This window comes from Mustelus asterias, chromosome 3 (assembly GCF_964213995.1).
Source record: "Mustelus asterias chromosome 3, sMusAst1.hap1.1, whole genome shotgun sequence".
NCBI classification, from domain to species: domain Eukaryota; kingdom Metazoa; phylum Chordata; class Chondrichthyes; order Carcharhiniformes; family Triakidae; genus Mustelus; species Mustelus asterias.
The window spans coordinates 8,219,219-8,238,127 of record NC_135803.1 but is presented as its reverse complement, the minus strand read 5'-3'; the positions used below and the strand labels follow the sequence as shown (position 1 = coordinate 8,238,127).

Sequence of the window (18,909 nt, the reverse complement as noted above, 5' to 3'; positions counted from 1 at the left end):
AGCATTACTTTCCCACAATCCAAACTGAACAAATGTCAAACAAAAAAGTGCCTTCAATTTCAAGAGACAGAGAAGGCCTTTGGCAAGGACACCACAGACTAAGAAATCAGGTCACACCCATTCTCATCTCAGCAGACTACAGGCACGGAAACAAAGCTTTTCCAACACCTGTAAGGCATTGCTACACATTGACACTGTCAAGTTTTTTCAAGCTTTACACAGATGCATACAAGATCAAGTGAGATAAGATAAAACAACTTTTTGGCACAGTACTCCCAGATTTCATTCAGGCCTGAAGTTGATCCGTTGAGGCAGAGTTTTAAAAAAATGTGCGCCCAATTGAGAAGTCTCACAACATCAGGTTAAAGTCCAATTTAACCGGGTGTTGAGAGACTTGTTACCGTGCTTACCCCAGTCCAACACCGGCATCGCCAAATCATGCCCAGTTTATAGCATAGTTTTGAGGGAGTTGGGAAATTATAGGCCGGTGAGCTTGACGTCCGTGGTAGGGAAGTTGTTGGAAAGGATTCTTAGAGATAGGATGTATGCGCATTTAGAAAGGAATAAACTCATTAACCATAGTCAGCATGGTTTTGAGAGGGAGGTCATGCCTCACTAACCTGGTGGAGTTTTTTGAAGAAGTGACTAGAATGGTTGACGAGGGAAGGGCCATGGATGTCGTCTATATGGACTTTTGTAAAGCGTTTGACAAAGTCCCTCATGGTAGGTTGGTGCAAAAGGTTGGATCTCATGGGATAAAGGGGGAGGTGGCTAGATGGGTGGAGAACTGGCTTGGTCACAGAAGACAGAGGGTGGTAGTGGAAGGGTCTTTTTCCGGCTGGATGCCTGTGACTAGTGGTGTACCGCAGGGCTCTATATTGGGACCTCTGCTGTTTGTGATTTATATAAACAATCTGGAAGGTGGTGTAACTGGGGTGATCAGTAAGTTTGCGGACGACACGAAAATGGCTGGATTTGCAGATAGTGAGGAACATTGTCAGAGGCTACAGAAGGATATAGATAGGCTGGAAATTTGGGCAAAGAAATGGCAGATGGAGTTCAATCCAGATAAATGCGAAGTGATGCATTTTGGTAGAACTAACTTAGGGGGGAGCTGTGAGATAAATGGCAGAACCATAAAGGGTGTAGATCCGCAGAGGGACCTGGGTGTGCAAGTCCACAGATCCTTGAAGGCGACGTCACAGGTGGAGAAGGTAGTGAATAAGGCATATGGCATGCTTGCCTTTATAGGTCGGGCTTAGAGTATAAAAGTTGGGGTCTGATGTTGCAGTTGTATAGAACGTTGGTTTGGCCACATTTGGAATACTGCGTCCAGTTCTGGTCGCCACACTACCAGAAGGACGTGGAGGCTTTAGAGAGAGTGCAGAGGAGGTTTACCAGGATGTTGCCTGGTATGGAAGGGCTTAGTAATGAGGAGAGATTGGGTAAACTGGGGTTGTTCTCACTGGAAAGACGGAGGATGAGGGATGACCTAATAGAGGTGTATAAAATTATGAAAGGCATAGATAGGGTGAACGGTGGGAAGCTTTTTCCCAGGTCGGTGGTGACATTCACGAGGGGTCATAGGTTCAAGGTGGGGGGTGGTTTAAACACAGATATCAGAAGGATGTATTTTACACAGAGGCTGGTGGGGGCCTGGAATGTTCTGCTGGGCAAGGTGGTGGAGGCGGACACACTAGGAACGTTTAAGACTTATCTGGATAGCCACATGAACGGAGTTGGAATGGAGGGATACAAAAGAATGGTCTAGTTTGGACCAGGGAGCGGCACGGGCTTGGAGGGCCGAAGGGCCTGTTCCTGTGCTGTATTGTTCTTAGTTCATAGCAACCCTCAACATGCTTTGCAGTTTAATTTCTCATTGTTTATGACAGATTTTAAAAACTCTCCAGTTTTCAGAACATGGAATTCCCTGCGAGAAACAACATATAGTTTCAACAGGGAAGCGAAAAATTATTTGAGGAAACATTTTAAGATGGGAAAAAGCAAAGAAATTAGATTAGTGGACAGTTCTTTGCAATGGGTCAAATGGCATCTTCTGCACTGCAGAATTCTACAATCTCAGCTAGAGTGCTATCGTTTTAAATCACTGACATGAATCACAGGTGAAAACGCCAGAGCTGTAGCATCTGAGACTATTCCAGTATGCGAATGCAGAACAGCTCTCATACAGATGCAGAGAAGGATAGGGTGTGGCTCAACTCCCAAACAAATGTGGTCATGACTCACGACAAGAATGGCCATTTGAGGAACAACCATTTCAAGTCACATTAAAATGGATTTCACAATTATAGGGAAGTCTAATTCAGAATTCCTCAGCATTAATTTCACCTTGCAACACAAGCAGTTCAGAGTACATCGAGGGATATTTGGGCCATCGCAGAAGCATACAATCTTACTTCAATTGACCCATTGTGCATGTGCCAGGCTCTTTTAAAGAGCTACCTAATTATCCTGCTCTCCTACACTCCCCCGCAGGCCTACAATTTTTTTCTATTTCCCTTCGGAAAGCCAATATTAAATCGGCTTCCACCACATTTTCAACTGCATGGCCCAGATCATCATTCACTGCACTAAAAAAAAACAATCCTCTGATTCTTTTGCCAACCACCTTAAATCTGGCTACTGATTTTCCTGCCACTGTAAAGTTGTTCCCTATTTACTCTAGGAAAAGTCCTCAATTTTGAACACCGCGCTGGCCTCTCCACATGACTAAAATGCTCGATTCCTGGTACCAAACTAGTAAATCTCACCTGCACCCTCTTCATGGTCTAAGTATTTATTTTCCCTTCAGGGTTAATTTCCTATTGTATATCCGTCTAAGTTTTTAAGCTTGCTTTAGCCAGACTGTTGCAAGGTCATTCAGCCTAAATGTTTGCATAACCCACTTAGCTTTAGCCTGCAGGAAACCTGAAAACCCATTTGAAAACAGTAAAAAACCACAGCATGTAGAAAGAAAAACACAAGTGCAGGTGGGGGACGCAGAGAGGGTCAAGTTGAAACAAGGCTGTTTGAATCATTTCCATTCTTTTATACACAGGTTACAACTCATACACAATGGTGTTTGAGGCAGGACTGCAGCAGAGCTGGAGTTTAAAGGGTTTCGTTCATTTTCACATTCAAATTAGAAGGCAGGAGGCGTTGCTTCCAGTCGACAGGATTCTATTCTCCTCGCCCACCCTACCCCACAAACCACTTATTTTAATTTTGGCTAGCGGACTGAGATTTTGATCTCACTTTGGTTGTGAAAACATGAAAGCCAATGGGGAGCAGCTGAATAAATTTCAAGCACTGTACAAATTTTTACAGTGCTGCAAGATAGCATTTTGGGAACAGCACAGGAAGAAAGGCTGGCATAAATATCATAATAATCACTGGGACCGGCAATAACGTTGAGGCAATTGCCCAATGACCGTTTACTTCCTCTTTCATGTATCCAGTTCCTCAGTTTAACAAGATTGGATTGCATTAGGTAGGAATCTTATTTAAAAAATATATGATTTCACATATAGCACCCACGAGCCATGTATACTGCAAGTCTAATGTTTACTGGAGGGAGTTCAGCCCAACCTTTCCATTTGCAGTGCAAAAAACACATTAGCTTTCAAATTGCAAATCATAATACAGCTCAAGTTGCTGATCATTTTAAGGTTAGGAAAGATCAGTCCCTGCCAGAGAGCAAGGAGCCATTTGATAAGACCTTTATTAAAAAGCCCAAAGCCATCCAGCCAAATAATGGTGGCCTACGGTGATTGTTCAAAGGACTGCTGCCTCCACAAGTGCTCAAGAAAAATCAGTTTGTGGGGTGGTCCCACATTCTTCTTGAGGCAGCTCTTTCATAATAACACAAAGATACCTTAGAAGGCAAACTAGTTACCACAACAAAAAGCTCTTCTCAGTATTAACTGGCGAAAGGAACTTACCCAATGTCATCCCTGTAGACTCGGGAGATGAGAACTTCCCCTTTGTGGTTGTAAATGAATAAGCCTCCAATCATGATAGAACCTTGGTTAATCCTCCCTTCCCATGTTGATTAAAATACCTGAAGCAAGGTAAAGAAAATGTAAGTGCAGGTACAAATTTTGATTAAAACCAAATTTTGCTCTTTAATTTGTGAAGTATTTTGTCGGTAATAAATAATTGGATAGAACTTGCTCCCCAGTGGAAAGCGGTCTTTTGAGCCCAGTATGTTATATTCCAGAAAGCCAGTTGAAGGATAGAACTGGAGCCAATTGTTTACATACTTTTATATAGTCGCACCGTACATGTATACACCTAACATAAGAACCACAGTTAAAGCCTATTTTCAAATGGGCTCAAGTGTACCCCTAGTTACTGTCCACCGTTTGCAATCAAACACAATTAATATACGATTAGAAGAGCAAGGTACAAGATTGTAATAATGACCTGTCAAACATTCACGTACAGTATGGACCTGCGGCCTCAGACCCAAAACAGTAAGCGACGGCTACCCAGTATTCGGCAGTACATGACAGTTTGCAATTCAGTGCCACCAAATAGCAAAATATTCCCAGGTTCTTCTGAGAGAATGGGATGGAGGCGATCCAAGAAAAAGTTAAAAGGTAGAGCAGCTGACCAAAGGAATGGCTGAAATGATGCATTCTGAGGAGGTTTTTGGAGGGGAAGAGAGGGACGCAGCAAGGAAAGAGGAACACAGGAAGAGAATTCTAGAATACAGCACGGACAGAAATGAAGCAGAAGGGCAAATTGAATGGAATGTTAGGAGATGGAAAAGCGAAGTTACACTCTAGACACTTCAAACAGGGTTGCAGTGTGGAGCAGAAGTAAATAAGTTATAAGTAAATGTTTTAAACTCCTCGTATTGGGGATGGATAGCAGTGTGGGTCAACAAGGACATGGGTAATAGATGTAGCGACTGAATGCATATTTCAGATATACTGAGTCATGCAGAGTAACCTCTGAAGTCTGAAGATAGTGGAACACCACCACACACAAATTCTCCTCCAAGCCACATACCATGCTGACTTGGAATTATAGCACCCTTCCTTACTGTCGCTGGATCAAAACCGTGGAACTCTCAACCTAACAGCACTGAGTGCACCTCCACCACTTGGACTGCTGTGGTTAAAAGCAACTGCTCACCACCTTCAAGGGCATTAGGGATGAACAACTGAATGCTGGCCTAGTCAGCGACGCCCACTTCCAATTAACATTTAAACGGAAAGCTCGGGTGAGGGGATGTCAGCAATGTGAACAAGCCCCCATAATGGTGGATAGATAGAAAGTGGAGATCTGACGTGCAGCTAATAAACTTGGAAGAAAAATGATCACTCGATCCATCAAGCCTGCTCTTTCGCAGACCATTCATATTTCCAACAATACAACGGACTTTACTCTGCCCACCTCACGCCCCAGGAGAAAATTACACATAAGTACTTGCTAATTACTCTCAAGATGATCACAGCTCAAGGTGATTCCCTTATTCTTGCACATGTATGATTCAACTCTGACCCATATATATCCAGGCCAAAATCAACCTCATTTCCCTACTGTCACAGGAACTATTTGATCCTGTCGGTCGCACTAACTCTCAAACGAGCTTTAAAATAATAACTTCCAGTCACAAGACACTACAGAAGATTTTTTAAGGGAAACAGTCTTCTGGTATGAAAAGCTCTATCTTTGTATATGGTCTCCAGACTTTATGGACTTTAAGATAAAAGCAAAATAACTGGATACTGGAATTCAAAACAAAAACAGAAAATGCTGGAAAATCTCAGCAGGTCTGACAGTACCTGCGGAGAGAGAATAGAGCTAACGCTCAGAGTTTATGGATTTCCTAGTTCACTCCTTCAACACAATGATGAGAGTGTACAAGAATGAGATAGCGAATCTAGTGAACTGGTGCAGCAACAATAATCTCTCCCTCAATGTCACAAAACAAAGGAGATTGTCATCGACATCAGGAAGCGTAAAGGAGAGCATGCCCCTGTCTACACCAACGGGGACTAAGTAGGAAGGGTCGAGGGCTTCAGGTTTTTAGGTGTCCAGATCACCAACAATCTGTCCTGGTCCCCCCATGCCGACACTATAGTTAAGAAAGCCCACCAATGTCTCTACTTTCTAAGATTTGGCATGTCAGCTACGACGCTCACCAAGTTCTACAGATGCATCATAGAAAGCATTCTTTCTGGTTGTATCACAGCTTGATATGGCTCCTGCTCTGCCCAAGACCGCAAAGAACCAAAGGCGTGAATGTAACCCAATCCATCACGGAAAGGAGCCTCCCATCCATTGACTCTGTCTACACTTCCCACTGCCTCGGCAAAGCAGCCAGCATAATTAAGGACCCCACGCACCCTGGACATTCTCTCTTCCACCTTCTTCCCTCAGGAAAAAGATACAAAAGTCTGAGGTCACGTACCAACCGACTCAAGAACAACTTCTTCCCTTTGAATGGACTACTTTGCAATAAGTTGATCTTTCTCTACACCGTAGCTATGACTGTAACACTACATTCTGCACTCTCTCGTTTCCTTCTCTATGAACAGTATGCTTTGTCTGTATAGTGCGCAAGGAACAATACTTTTCACTATGTTAATACATGTGACAGTAATAAATCAAATCAAAGACTACACAAGAGTAAGTCACTGGCCATGAAGTACTTTGAGATGTCCTCAAGCCATGAAAGGTAAATAAATGCAAGCCAGTCTTTTCCTTTGGAAAATCACAAGCTCACCCTCCTTTCTGCATCATGCTGAAATCAGGATCTATATAGTCTCCTTTCATCTGTCCTCCCCCAGTACATTGGATCACCCTCATTTTTTCCTTTAAACCCAATATGTTTTTCAAATTCAAGCTGGGTTTCACCCAACCACCATCCACCTCATCTACCTTCTGTTCTCAAACGTGGAACTATGTGATTTGCCCCAGCAATTGAAATCCTTACAAAAAAATCCAAAATAATGTCCCCAATTTGAAACCACTAGGAGCATTTTCAACCCTTTTCTGAACTATCTGCAGTGTTTCTGGCTGGATGATTCAGCACATACAGGAGATCAGATATTACCCCTCCTCCAAGGCAAAGAACTCAAGAACAGCTTCTTCCCTGCTGCCATCAGACTTTTGAATGGACCAACCTCGCACTAAGTTGATCTTTCTCTACACCCTAGCTATGACGGTAACACTACATTCTGCACTCTCTCCTCTCCTTCTCTATGAACAGTATACTTTGTCTGTACAGCACGCAAGAAAAGTTTATTTGTTACAAGTAAGGCTTACATTAACACTGCAATGAAGTTATTGTGAAATTCCCCTAGTCACCACAGTCCGATGCCTGTTTGGGTCAATGCAACTAACCAGCACGTCTTTCAGAACATAGGAGAAAACTGGAGCACCAGGAGGAAACCCATGCAGACATGGGGAGAAGGTGCAAACTCCATATAGACAGTGACCCAAGCCAGTAATTGAACCCGGGTCCCTGGCACTGTGAAGCAGCTGTGCTAACCACTGCTATCGTGCCACCCCCAAAGAAATAATACTTTTACTGTATACATGTGACAATAATAAATCAAATAGACATCATATTTTCACCAAACATCAACACTGACATAATATCCTCGGTAAAAGTGGCCATCACAAATAAAACAGACATGCGAAACTTGTAAAAGGTAAACCCAGCAGCGGGTTTTTAAATCGAGATACACTGTATCCTTCCTGAAACTGCAGAAATACCACATCAATACACAGGCCAGTTCAATATTAGGATCCAAAATAATTTAACGCCGGCTTTGCCACATCAGCTGAATACAGGACATGCGATACAGTAATGTACATTCATTTACAGCGTTATAATGTACCAATTTCCCAGACGGCATCTTTGCAGAAAAATACTGAAGCACCCTTTTCAAAGGAAATCCGACTCAATTCGACATACGTATCACCCGCAAGCACCTGCTGGCAAAGTCATCGCTTATCTCAACACAGCCGAGAGGTTAATGAAAGGTTGCATTGTTAGAGGGGCGGTGGTTTCATGCGAAAGCAACGGGATAACGGTCATATATCACAGCAACGTCCTGTCTCTGGTCGCAGGACCCTTGCTTTGCAATGGCTTGGTTTTCGCCTCGCTGCTTTTATCGGTTTCCGATTTGCCTCTTTTTTTAAAAAATGTGCAAGCCCGGGCGTGGTCTGTTCCCGGGAAAAAAAACAAAAATCTGCAATGGCAGCTCCGGAAAGCTGAAGCCTGCAATGCGACAAAGCAGCCCTGCCCCTTCAACGGGGACAAGCAAATTGTCCAAACATAGCGATACCAGTCACACACTTAGGGTGGCAGCGGACTCAAATCCTCGCAAGGGCAAGATTTAAGTCCATCAATTAAATATATTCGCTAAAACAAACGGCCCTGCCTACTTCCTCCTCAAAGCCACAGCAGGGATTATCCAGAGCATAGATAAGGTATGTTATGTTTTGAGGTTTAATTTGTAGTCATCACTGATTTTATGTTACAGTACAAACTAGTCCTGCCCATTCGGGAAAGGTTCACTCATGCTCGCCTGGCAAGGAAATCTGACCATCCTCATTTGGTCTGATACGTGATTGCGCTACCATGCCAACATGACTAACTCTTAACTGGCATGTAAAGTGGTCTAACAAACCACTCAATTGTACCCAGATCACTAAAATCACCGTCAGCAGTACAAGCCAGAAACCTATCACCACCTTCTAGGCAACTCGGGATAGATAGTAAGAAGGGGATGGTTATGCGAGGCCTGGATAGAGTGGACGTGGAGAGGATGATTTCACTAGTAGGAAAAACTAGAACCAGAGGGCACAACCTCAGGCTAAAGGGACAATCCTTTAAAAGAGAGATGAGGAGGAATTTCTTCAGCCAGAGAGTGGTGAATCTGTGGAACTCTTTGCTGCAGAAGACTGTGGAGGTCAGGTCATTGAGTGTCATTTAAGACAGAGATAGATAGGTTCTTGATTAATAAGGGGATCAGGGGTTATGGGGAAAAGGCAGGAGAATGGGGATGAGAAAAATATTAGCCATGATTGAATGGCGGAGCAGAATTAGGCCACTCGGCCCAATGTCTTATTACGGGCTATTATGCCTACTCTGCTATTCAACTACATAATGGCTGATCATCTTGGCCTTTATTGCAAGGGATCGAGTACAGGAATAACACCTTGTTACAAATATGTGGTGAGACCATCTCTGAAGTAGTGCATGCAGTTTGGGTCTCCACATTTAGGGCTGGATATAATTGCACTGGCAACAGAACAACAAATGTTCACTAAATTGGCCCTTGGGATGAGAGGTGTCCGATGATGAGACTGAGTAAATTGGGTCTCTTCTGGAGTTTAGCAAAATGAGGGGTGATCTCAGTAAAACATACAAGATTCTGAATGGCTTGACATGGTAGACAGTTTGTTTCTCATGGCTGGAGAATCTAGAACACAGACAAGTAATTTCTGCACAGAAAGGGTTGTGAATTTTTGGAATTCTTTGAGGGTTGTGGATGACCCAACATTTGAGAGATTTTTCCTCTCCAAAGGAATCATGGGATATGGGGAGTGGACAGGAAAATGGAGTTGAAGCTGCAGACCAGTCATGATCATACTGAATGTTGGAGCAGGCTTGACAAGCCACGTGGTCTAACTCCTATTTCTTATGTTATCACCGCAACTCCACTTTCCTGCACTATCTCCAGATTCCTTTGATATCCAAGGTTCTATCATCTCGGTCCTGAGCATTCACAATGACTGAGCATCCAAAGCTTTTAAGGGTAGAGAACTCAACATGAATGAAGACATTGCTCGTCTCAACTCAAACAGCTGCACCTCCACCCCCACTGATCCTGCCACTATGATTCCAAGTTCTAAATACCAATGTTGCCAGCAATGCAGGAAAATCTGGAATAGAATCCCAAAGCGACCTGAGACTGAAGTCCTAAACCAACTTGGATACTTAGATTGCAGCTAAACTTCAGTGAAAAGCAAATCCATTCTGCAGCGATGCCACGGATGTTTAAATATTGCTATGCACAAATTACATAAGAATCCTCAACTACTTCCAGAGAGAACTAGCCAAATATCCAATATCATCCTGGGTGAAGATAACAAAGCTCCCTTTGCTTTAGCATCTCCTTGAGATCCCTCACTACTCCAGTGTTTGTCCCAAGGAATGTAAATGTTAAACCAAATCTGGAGCAGTAAAGTGCATTCAACCCACGCTTACTTGGTAACAAAGCATGGCGAGCAACATTCAGTCTTGGGACATGGGTATCAGTGGCATTAGTTCCCCATCCCCAATTGCCTGCAGGAGGGAGTGGTATGATACCTGCTTGAACTGTTGCAGTTTGGATAACAGCAGCTTTGTTGGGCCACTGCATGTAGCTCTCAGCCACATTGGTGTGGGGCTGGAGTCACAGAGACCAGACCCAATAAGGATTAAAGCAAAATATTGCAGAAGCTGGAATCAAACAACAGAAAATGCTGGAAAATCTCAGAAGGTCTGACAGCATCTGTGGAGAGGGAATAGAGACAACGTTGAGTCAGGATGACCCTTTGTCAGAGCTCAAAAAGGATGGGCTATTCAAACCTTACAATCAGCACACAGGGGAAACATATCCAACTGGCTTGAGTTGCATTCAAATTCAAGATGCTGGGAGTGAAAACCCACTGCACCACACAATCCTCTCTTACATCCGCTTTTATATGGGCATTTACTATTGCTGGCTAATCCTGCATCTGTCACATACTAAAGCCTCAGAACACTCCACAGCATCTATCGCCATAAGACATAGGACAAAAACATTACGCCTCACTCCATTTTAGTGTGCAAAACCACAAATGGAGCTAGATGGGATATTCTTCAGTAACCAGTCTCCAGTGGGCTTTTTATTCAGATACTGCATATACTTCAAGTTTGAATTGAACTTGACACACTACTGAATTGAACGGTGATGCACATGATTGACCGTCTGACAACCTTTGTTAAAATCAATGCCTGAGTCTCCAGATGGTCCTTGTGGGAATGTGTAATGCCAGAGGTATGGAATAGTCAAGATCACAAATATTTTATACTGAGGGAGGAGCCTTGGCTATGCCTAGAACAGTATGTTGCAATATATCTGCAGGAAAACTATGCACAAAGCAATGAGTCAAAACTTCCAAAAACTCACTGAATCCAGCAAAAAAACTGCTTATATCTCTTATGGATTTCTTTGAAACCAGTGGGAAAAAGATGGACAAATAAACTTACTTGGCTAAAAGCAAAATACAGTAGATGCTGGAAATTTGAAATAAAAGAGAAAGCGTTGGAAAAACTCAGCAGGTCAGACAGCAACTGTGGAGAAACAGAGTTAGCCTAGAGTCCAATATGACTCGAGTTCCAAATAAGAATCTCATTAAACTCAAAACTATAACTTTCTCTTGCCACAGACCAGAGGTTTTCCAGCACTTCATTTCTGAACTTAATCCCTGAGGCTGCAGAGACTTAATTTTTCAGATAACGTACGCCAACTCTGGTCCTGCCTGAAAAAGTGAAAATGTGTTGAGAGCAACTTGATGTGATGAACTTCAAGCATGATATAATAAAGTGCATCATTTTGTGATCCTTTCGTGGATGCTACCGCTAATATAAACAGCAACAGCACTGTTAAACAGGACTGGAAGAGTTGTGGATGGTGGGAAGGGAGAAGAATGAGCAACCTTCAAAGAACAAGGACTGTAGACAGGGCTCCAGTAACAAATCCCTCAGAATGGAAGCCCATTAAAGTACAAATCTGTGGATCCACCATCAAGCCAGGCACTTTGCATGGCTGTGTTGCCATAAAGAATTCTCAAACTGCACAGCCAACTGTTTTTCGATAAACCTGGAGCAATTCTCAACGGATGATACCAGATTTAGGTTACAGCTCAAAGAAACAGGCAACAGTGGAATGATTACTGAAAAGAAAACTGGCATTATCCCCTCCTGACACGTGTTTCAAATACATTGCATCAAGTGGAACCACTTTGACTTTCATTGCACACAGTAGGAGCATAATAGCAATGAAATGAATTTATTCTATCTTTAATGTATTGACAAGGAATCTTGGACAAGACACCAGAACAACAGCTCTTCAAATAGTGCCGATGATCTTCAACTCATCCAAAAGATAGCATCTTCGATAATGCAGCACTTTTCTCAGAAGTAGTAACCAGACCAGCATTAACCTATAACTTTGCAACTCAAAAGGTGGCACATGATTGAGGCAAACTTCCAGTTTGTGATCAGACTAAGTGTGGAGAAAGGAGAAGAAATCCCGAATGGAAGAGTAACAGCAAAACAAAATTTAAAGAAGGTGGCATTGATTTGAAATTAATTTGGCATAAACTAGTAATAGTTCGAGCTACAGACCTGCCTACACCTGAAACAAGAGCTCCAGAAAATGCTGCAAAATCCAAACTGCAAACCTTGTAGTTATATTGTGCTGTTTACGCTAAATAAAACAGTAAATCTTGGGTGTTTTTTAAAAATATGTGTTTTCCATATTCATTCTCAAATTCATTTATTTACTGGTTGCATTTTTTCAACTATTAACTGTTTGTTCTGAGGAAGCCTGATTAGTTATCTCAGACAAATACAGAATTCAAACCCTGAAACAAGGCCACCACATAGTTATCTGATACAAATAAGACTCATGCGCGTCATTCACCAATGATACCAACATGCTTATAGAGCATAGGGTTGCAAAGAGGACTCAAAACATTAATGCTGTTTCTCACCCCAGATGCACCCAGACCAGCTGGGTTTTTCCAATCTTTTCTGCTTAGTGAACACTTCAGCTGATATCATTTTGCCTACTGTCTTCATCTACCACCTCAAACTGCACTGTGCACGATGGACAGACTTTCTACCGACCTGTACTTTACCCCAGTGCTATACAACTCAAACTGCTCCCTCCAATAGTGAAGGGCAAAATTCGTCAACAGTCCCGACTTCACTCAGTTTTTCTTTGTAAAGCCCAACATCTCGAATTGTACTCCCAGTTGTATAAATGGTCAAAGAGCAGTTTCACAGCACCAAAGTTACTGTGCTGAATGAATTCCTAATGACAAAAGTCATAAATTGAGGAAGAGGTGGAGCACACTTCCCAAGACAGGCCAAGAACACTCCACCCACCTGACCAGGCAAATAAAAACATTAAAATGGCTTCTTGCTTCCCAAAGTTTATTAAGTAGAATCCAGAAAAGGCATCATCAATCTGTTTGAACCAGATATTTATGCAGCCTCATTCTATTTCTTTTTAAACAGGGAAATTGTAGGACATACCCACCAAACTGTGGCACAGAGAGACAAAATTTGACTAAGCTTTGCTTGGACTGGTTAATGTTGTATTCCGGACATCCAGTTGTATGCTGCAAGCTAACAAATTAAAAGAGGTCAAATCTCCCGCAAGGTTAAACCAAGGATGAAATCTATTGAGCAACTAGGAATTCAAACAAACAATTTAACCCTGTTACTCATCTTAAATAAGTTCAGACTGTTGGAAATGTTGTAATTGCATTGAGCAGAGGCAGAAACACAGATTGCTCCATTTTCCCCTTAAAGTGACACAGTGGTTAGCACTGCCACCTCACAGCACCAGGGACCTGGGTTCACATTCCAGCCTTGGGTGATTGTGTGGAGTTTGCACATTTTCCCTGTGTCTGTGTGGGTTTCTCCCCCCCAGTCCAAAAATGTGCAGGTTAAGTGGATTGACCATGGTAAATGCGCAGAATTGTGGGGACAGGGTGGGGGTGCCTAGAAGAGTCAGTGCATACTCAATGGGCTGAATGGCCTCCTGCACTGTAGGGATTCTATGATTACATAGTTGTCAGACTGGCTACCAAGACCAATGAATTGCAATCAAGTCTCTAATCAGCTAAATTAATAACTAGTCAGTTCCACTGCTAAATAAATGACACCATCATTATTTCCTATCCATAATACAAGACAGCTAACCAGCCCAATAGTTGAAGCAGAATAAAACCTGTGACCATAGGAACATTTAACAAAGCAACCCCAAACTAGACCAGCCTCTTGTGAACAGGCTGAATTATAATGTTGGGACCAGAGTATCAGAAAAGTGCAAATACAATTTAAGTGTGTGTCAATATCACATCTGGCCAAATGCTTTGAATTTAGCTGTTGCTCCCACTACTTGTCACTCCACCCTGATATTAGAGAGTTCAAAAATCCAAATTTGTACAGACAGCACCTATAATTATAGTAAAAATACATACTGCAAAAGCTGGAAACAGGGCAGACAACAGATCCATCTGCATTTTGCAAAGAAAAAGAAACTAATGGACCTGTCGTGGCATTGCCCACACCTTAGTTAAGGCACTTGGCTGTTAACAGATACTGCTCCTTTAAAAGTAATGCTCTAAGTAAGCAAACCCAGGGTTAACACAGCTGCTGGGGTCATTCAATTTTAACTGCTTGTAAATTTCAGGCTCTGAGTCAATGATTGGCTTTCTTTTTGGGTAAAAAATATTTCTCAAATACAACATCTTGAATGATGAGTACAGGTTTGGTAATTTTAGATATGCAGAGTAGTTACAGCTTCAAATGTAGTGCATCCATCAGTTGCTCACCGTCTTCCACTATTCAAGTGGATAGAGTATGAAAAGTTAACACAACTACCATTACACTGTAGTGACACAGTGTGGATTATGTTTGGGAACTTAAGTGTACAACATGCTGATAAATTTGAAGTTGCATTCAGCCTGGATATTGAAATTAATTTGGCTTCCAAACCAAGTGGCAGAATAAATTAAAAACCCACTGAACAGTGAACTACATCATATTTTTGTGTGTTTACAGAACACCACTTCCCTGCTTTGAATAGGACTGGGTATTGTAATTGGAATCTGTGATGCAACCACACATGTATAAATTACACGGGGATCAGGATAAGTTTGTTACCCAATCTATTAGCTGCATCTTTCCGTAACTTTGACTGAACAGGTTGAAACCTAATCTAACAATCATGAGGATTAATAATCAGAGTAGGTAGGGAGAAACTGTTCCCATTGGTAGAAGTGTCAAGGACCAGAGGGCACCAATTTTATGAGGCACAAGGAAGATCTCACTTATAGCTAGTAGGTGGAATCCGGAATGCATTCATAGCTTTCAAAAGGAAATTGGAAAATGACCTGAAGTGTGAAAATTTTGCAGGACTGCAGAAAAAAAGGTAGGAGTGGAACTAACTGGGATGCTGTTAGAGCAGGCATGTACCAGAAGGACCTAATGGCCTCCTACTGTGCAGTAATCATTCTTCTATTGTAATTTGGCATATTTCAAATAATGATTGATATGTCACGATGTAATTACAGAACTTAGCCACACACGATGCAGCACATTGTACTTTTCCACCAATTATTTGCAAAAACAGGAGTTAACATGCTGCAGTTATGTCAACAGAATTATTCAGTTCATCTAATTTTACTATCTCTGAACCAACCAAAAACAGTACAAGTGCAAATCATTTGCAAATAATAAGACATATGGGCAAAAGTACTTACGGCATTGATCAAAACCAGAGACCGGGAAGTTATAAATTGGATGACCCAGCTGAGCCGAGTTACAATTAAGACTTCCTCAGCAAGGATAGAGAAATGCTAGCATGACAACTCCGAATCATCAGTGTGGTGACGATTTGCAACTCTGCCTGAAAAGATGCTATCGAGGCAGAAACCCTCATTTTTAACACATATGTACTTTCAGGTGCCATAACCTGGAAAGCAGAGTACTGAAAGGTGGGATTAGAGTAAATCAGTAGCTCCCAACCTTCCGTATGTCATGGCACACCAATTTTCCCCCATCTTCTTCCCTTATTGGGAACTTCATCTTTTGCTCCTTCCTGCCCTCCAGCCTCCTTTTTTAAAACCACTCCCCATCTCCAATGCTTCTCAGGATTTTTGCACCCCTTTTTTCAGTTTTCACTTTCTGAGAAAGCACATGGCACCTTTGCCTTCAGCTCCAGGTCCCATTGGTCAGATGCAGGGGCCTGACCAACATAAACAAACAATCTAAACCACACATGCGTGGGAGGCCTAGAATTCATTGAGTCTTGGAGAAGGTAACCACAGAGCTGAAGATGAAGGTTAGCTTTAATCTAATTACATGAATTTTGAATCATTTTTCATGGCACACTGATTGGGAACCACTGGGGGAGATTACTCATTTTCAGCAGGCACACACACAATGAGTTGCTTTCGTTGGAGCAGAGAAGACTTGAGGGGCGACCTGATTGAGGTGAACAAAATTAAGAGGGGCAGGGACAGAGCAGATAATAAGCAGCTGTTCCCCTTAAGTGAAGGGTCAGTCATGAGGGCATACAAGTTCAAGGTGAAAGACAGGAGGTTTAGGGGGATGTGTGGAAAAGCTTTTTTACTCAGGGGAGGGTGATAGAGGAGAGTTCCCTCTCACCATTTTTAAAAAGTACCTGGATAAGCACTTGGCACGTCATAAACTGAAGGCAACGGGTCAAGTGCTGGTAAATGGGATTAAGTGGGTCAGGTGTTTCTCATGTATTGGTGCAGACTCAATGGGCTGAAGGGCCTCTTCAGCACTGTATAATTCTATGAAATCTTTTCATGTTAAGACATTACAGCCAAAACATGGGGTTGTTGGAGCAAGACAGTTCCAAGAAATGAGCACAAGATCAAATTTCCATAAACAACCTGATCTGGCTTGGTGCGGAGAGTAGTAGCTATGATGAGAGAAACTGGGATTCTTCTCCCTGGAAAGATGGAGGCTGAGGGGCGACCTGATAAAAGTTTATAAAATTATGAAGGGCATTGATAAGGTAAATAGTTGGAAGCTTTTTCCCAGGGCAGAAATGACAATTACAAGGGGGCACAAGTTCAAGGCAAGGAGGGAAAGGTTCAGTGGAGATGTGTGGGGGAAGTATTTTTTTTTAAACACAGGGTGGTGGGGGGCTGGAATGCACTGCCAAGGTGGTTGAGGCAGACATGTTAGCGACATTTAAGACTTATCTGGATAGACATGAATAGGCAGGGTATAGAGGGAAACAGGCGGTTGGTCTGGATACGACAACGCGATTAGCACAGGCCTGGTGGGCCAAAGGGCCTGTTCCTGTGCTGTACTGTTCTATCCCACAAACAGCAATGAGATGTGTGACCAGATAATGTGGTTTATTAGTTTCATTAATTGAGGGGGGGAAAACAATGACCAGGGGAACAGCACTGCCCGTAGAATCAAAATCCCCACAGTGCAGGTGACCATTCAGCCCATTGAGTCTACACCAACTCAGTGTTTTGGTCCTATCCCCGTAATCCCACATTTACCGTGGCAACACCCGTAACCTACACATCTTGGGACATTAAGGGACAATTTAGCATGGCCAATGCACCTCACCGCACATATCTGGAGTTTGGGAGGAAACCGGAGCACCCAGAGGAAACCCACGCAGACACAGGGAGAACGTGCAGTCTCCAAACAGACAGTGACCCGAGACTGGAATTGAACCCAGGTTCCTGGCACTGTGAGGCAGCAGTGCCAACCACTACAGCCATAGAGTCATGGAGGTTTACAGCATGGAAACAGGCCCTTTGGCCCAAATTGTCCATGCCAGCTTTTTTTTCAAAGCCTCTAAACTAATCCCAATTGCCTGCATTTGGTCCATATCCCTTTATACCTATGTAACTGTCTCAATGCTTTTTAAAAAGACAATTGTACCCGCCTCTACTATTACCTCTGGCAACTTGTTCCAAGCACTCACCACCCTCAATGAAAAAATTGCCCCTCTGGACACTTTTGTATCTCTCCCCTACCTCTGAGAAAAGGTATCGTCCTTCACTGAACAACAGCCAACATCTTTGACATCCACCAACAGAGGAAGCGCAGAGGGCACCTCTAACAGTGCTGCACTCCGTCAGTGCTGGGTGCAGCCACAGAGCTCTGTGAGCTCTGGGCCAGGGGTGTTAAGCTGGGTGAGGGGGAGCTGCATTGCTGGGAATAGAGGCAGGCGGTGCAATGCCGCCGGGGTCCTTCAATGCGGAGGGGCAGCAGGTAACGTCCCGTCCTACAGAGGGCCTGGGGACTGTCTCCCTCCCCCGGGGACAGGGCTCAGTGCCCCAGTCACTGGGCAGGGGTTCAGCGGCCCGGCAGCTCCCCTTTCCCCGCTGTTTGAGGGGGGTGGGGGGGCCTCCTCCTCCTCCTCCTCCTCCTCCTCCGTCTGTCAGCTTCCCAAAGCCGGGGCCGCCCTTCACAAAATGTCCGCCTCCCTCCTCATCCCCCGGCACACAACTCCAGCACCGGTCAGCGCCCCACCGGCTCCTCTCTACCCCGAGCCGGAGAGGAGGATGCCGGCGGGCGGCGCTGATCACCCGCCCTCCCCGCTGCTCCTCCCCGGGCTGGCCGCTCTCACCTTGCCGCTGCTTCCGCCCGCTCCTCACAAAATGTCCGCCGCCGCCTCCCTGCCTCAGCCGAGCGGCTCACGTGACTCCCGCGCACGCACGGCGTCTTACGTCATGACGCATGTGACCACGCCCCATGTTATGTTAATTCGCCGTGGACCCGCCTCCGGTGATGTTAATGAGCAGTAACCACGCCCCTCCCCTCCATTCATGAACAGGAGGGTGACTGAGTGGACTGACCATGTCTATTTTGATTTGATTTATTATTGTCACATAGAACAAAAAAAAGAACAAAAGAACAGTACAGCACAGGAAACAGGCCCTTCGGCCCTCCAAGCCTGTGCCGCTCCTTGGTCCAACTAGACCATTCGTTTGTATCCCTCCATTCCCAGGCTGCTCATGTGACTTTCCAGGTAAGTCTTAAACGATGTCAGCGTGCCTGCCTCCACCACCCTACTTGGCAGCGCATTCCAGGCCCCCACCACCCTCTGTGTA

The 18,909-nt window shown here is 43.7% G+C and overlaps 1 protein-coding gene across 3 annotated transcripts in view; it reads right to left on the bottom strand.

The window, feature by feature from the left end:
* Positions 1-18,535, bottom strand: part of LOC144486515 (AP-2 complex subunit mu) — a 46,038-nt gene extending 27,503 nt beyond the window's left edge. The window contains exons 1-2 of one of the 3 annotated variants that reach the window (XM_078204560.1): positions 18,426-18,535; positions 3,942-4,060 (exon numbers count right to left, since the gene is read on the bottom strand). In XM_078204560.1, coding sequence (XP_078060686.1) covers positions 3,942-4,015 — 74 coding nt within the window. In that variant the 5' untranslated portion in view covers positions 4,016-4,060; positions 18,426-18,535. Of the gene's footprint in view, positions 1-3,941; positions 4,061-7,859; positions 8,356-17,829; positions 18,239-18,425 lie in introns of those variants that run through there. The other 2 variants (XM_078204576.1, XM_078204569.1) reach the window with 2 other exon arrangements.
* Between the last annotated feature and the right edge of the window lie 374 nt (positions 18,536-18,909).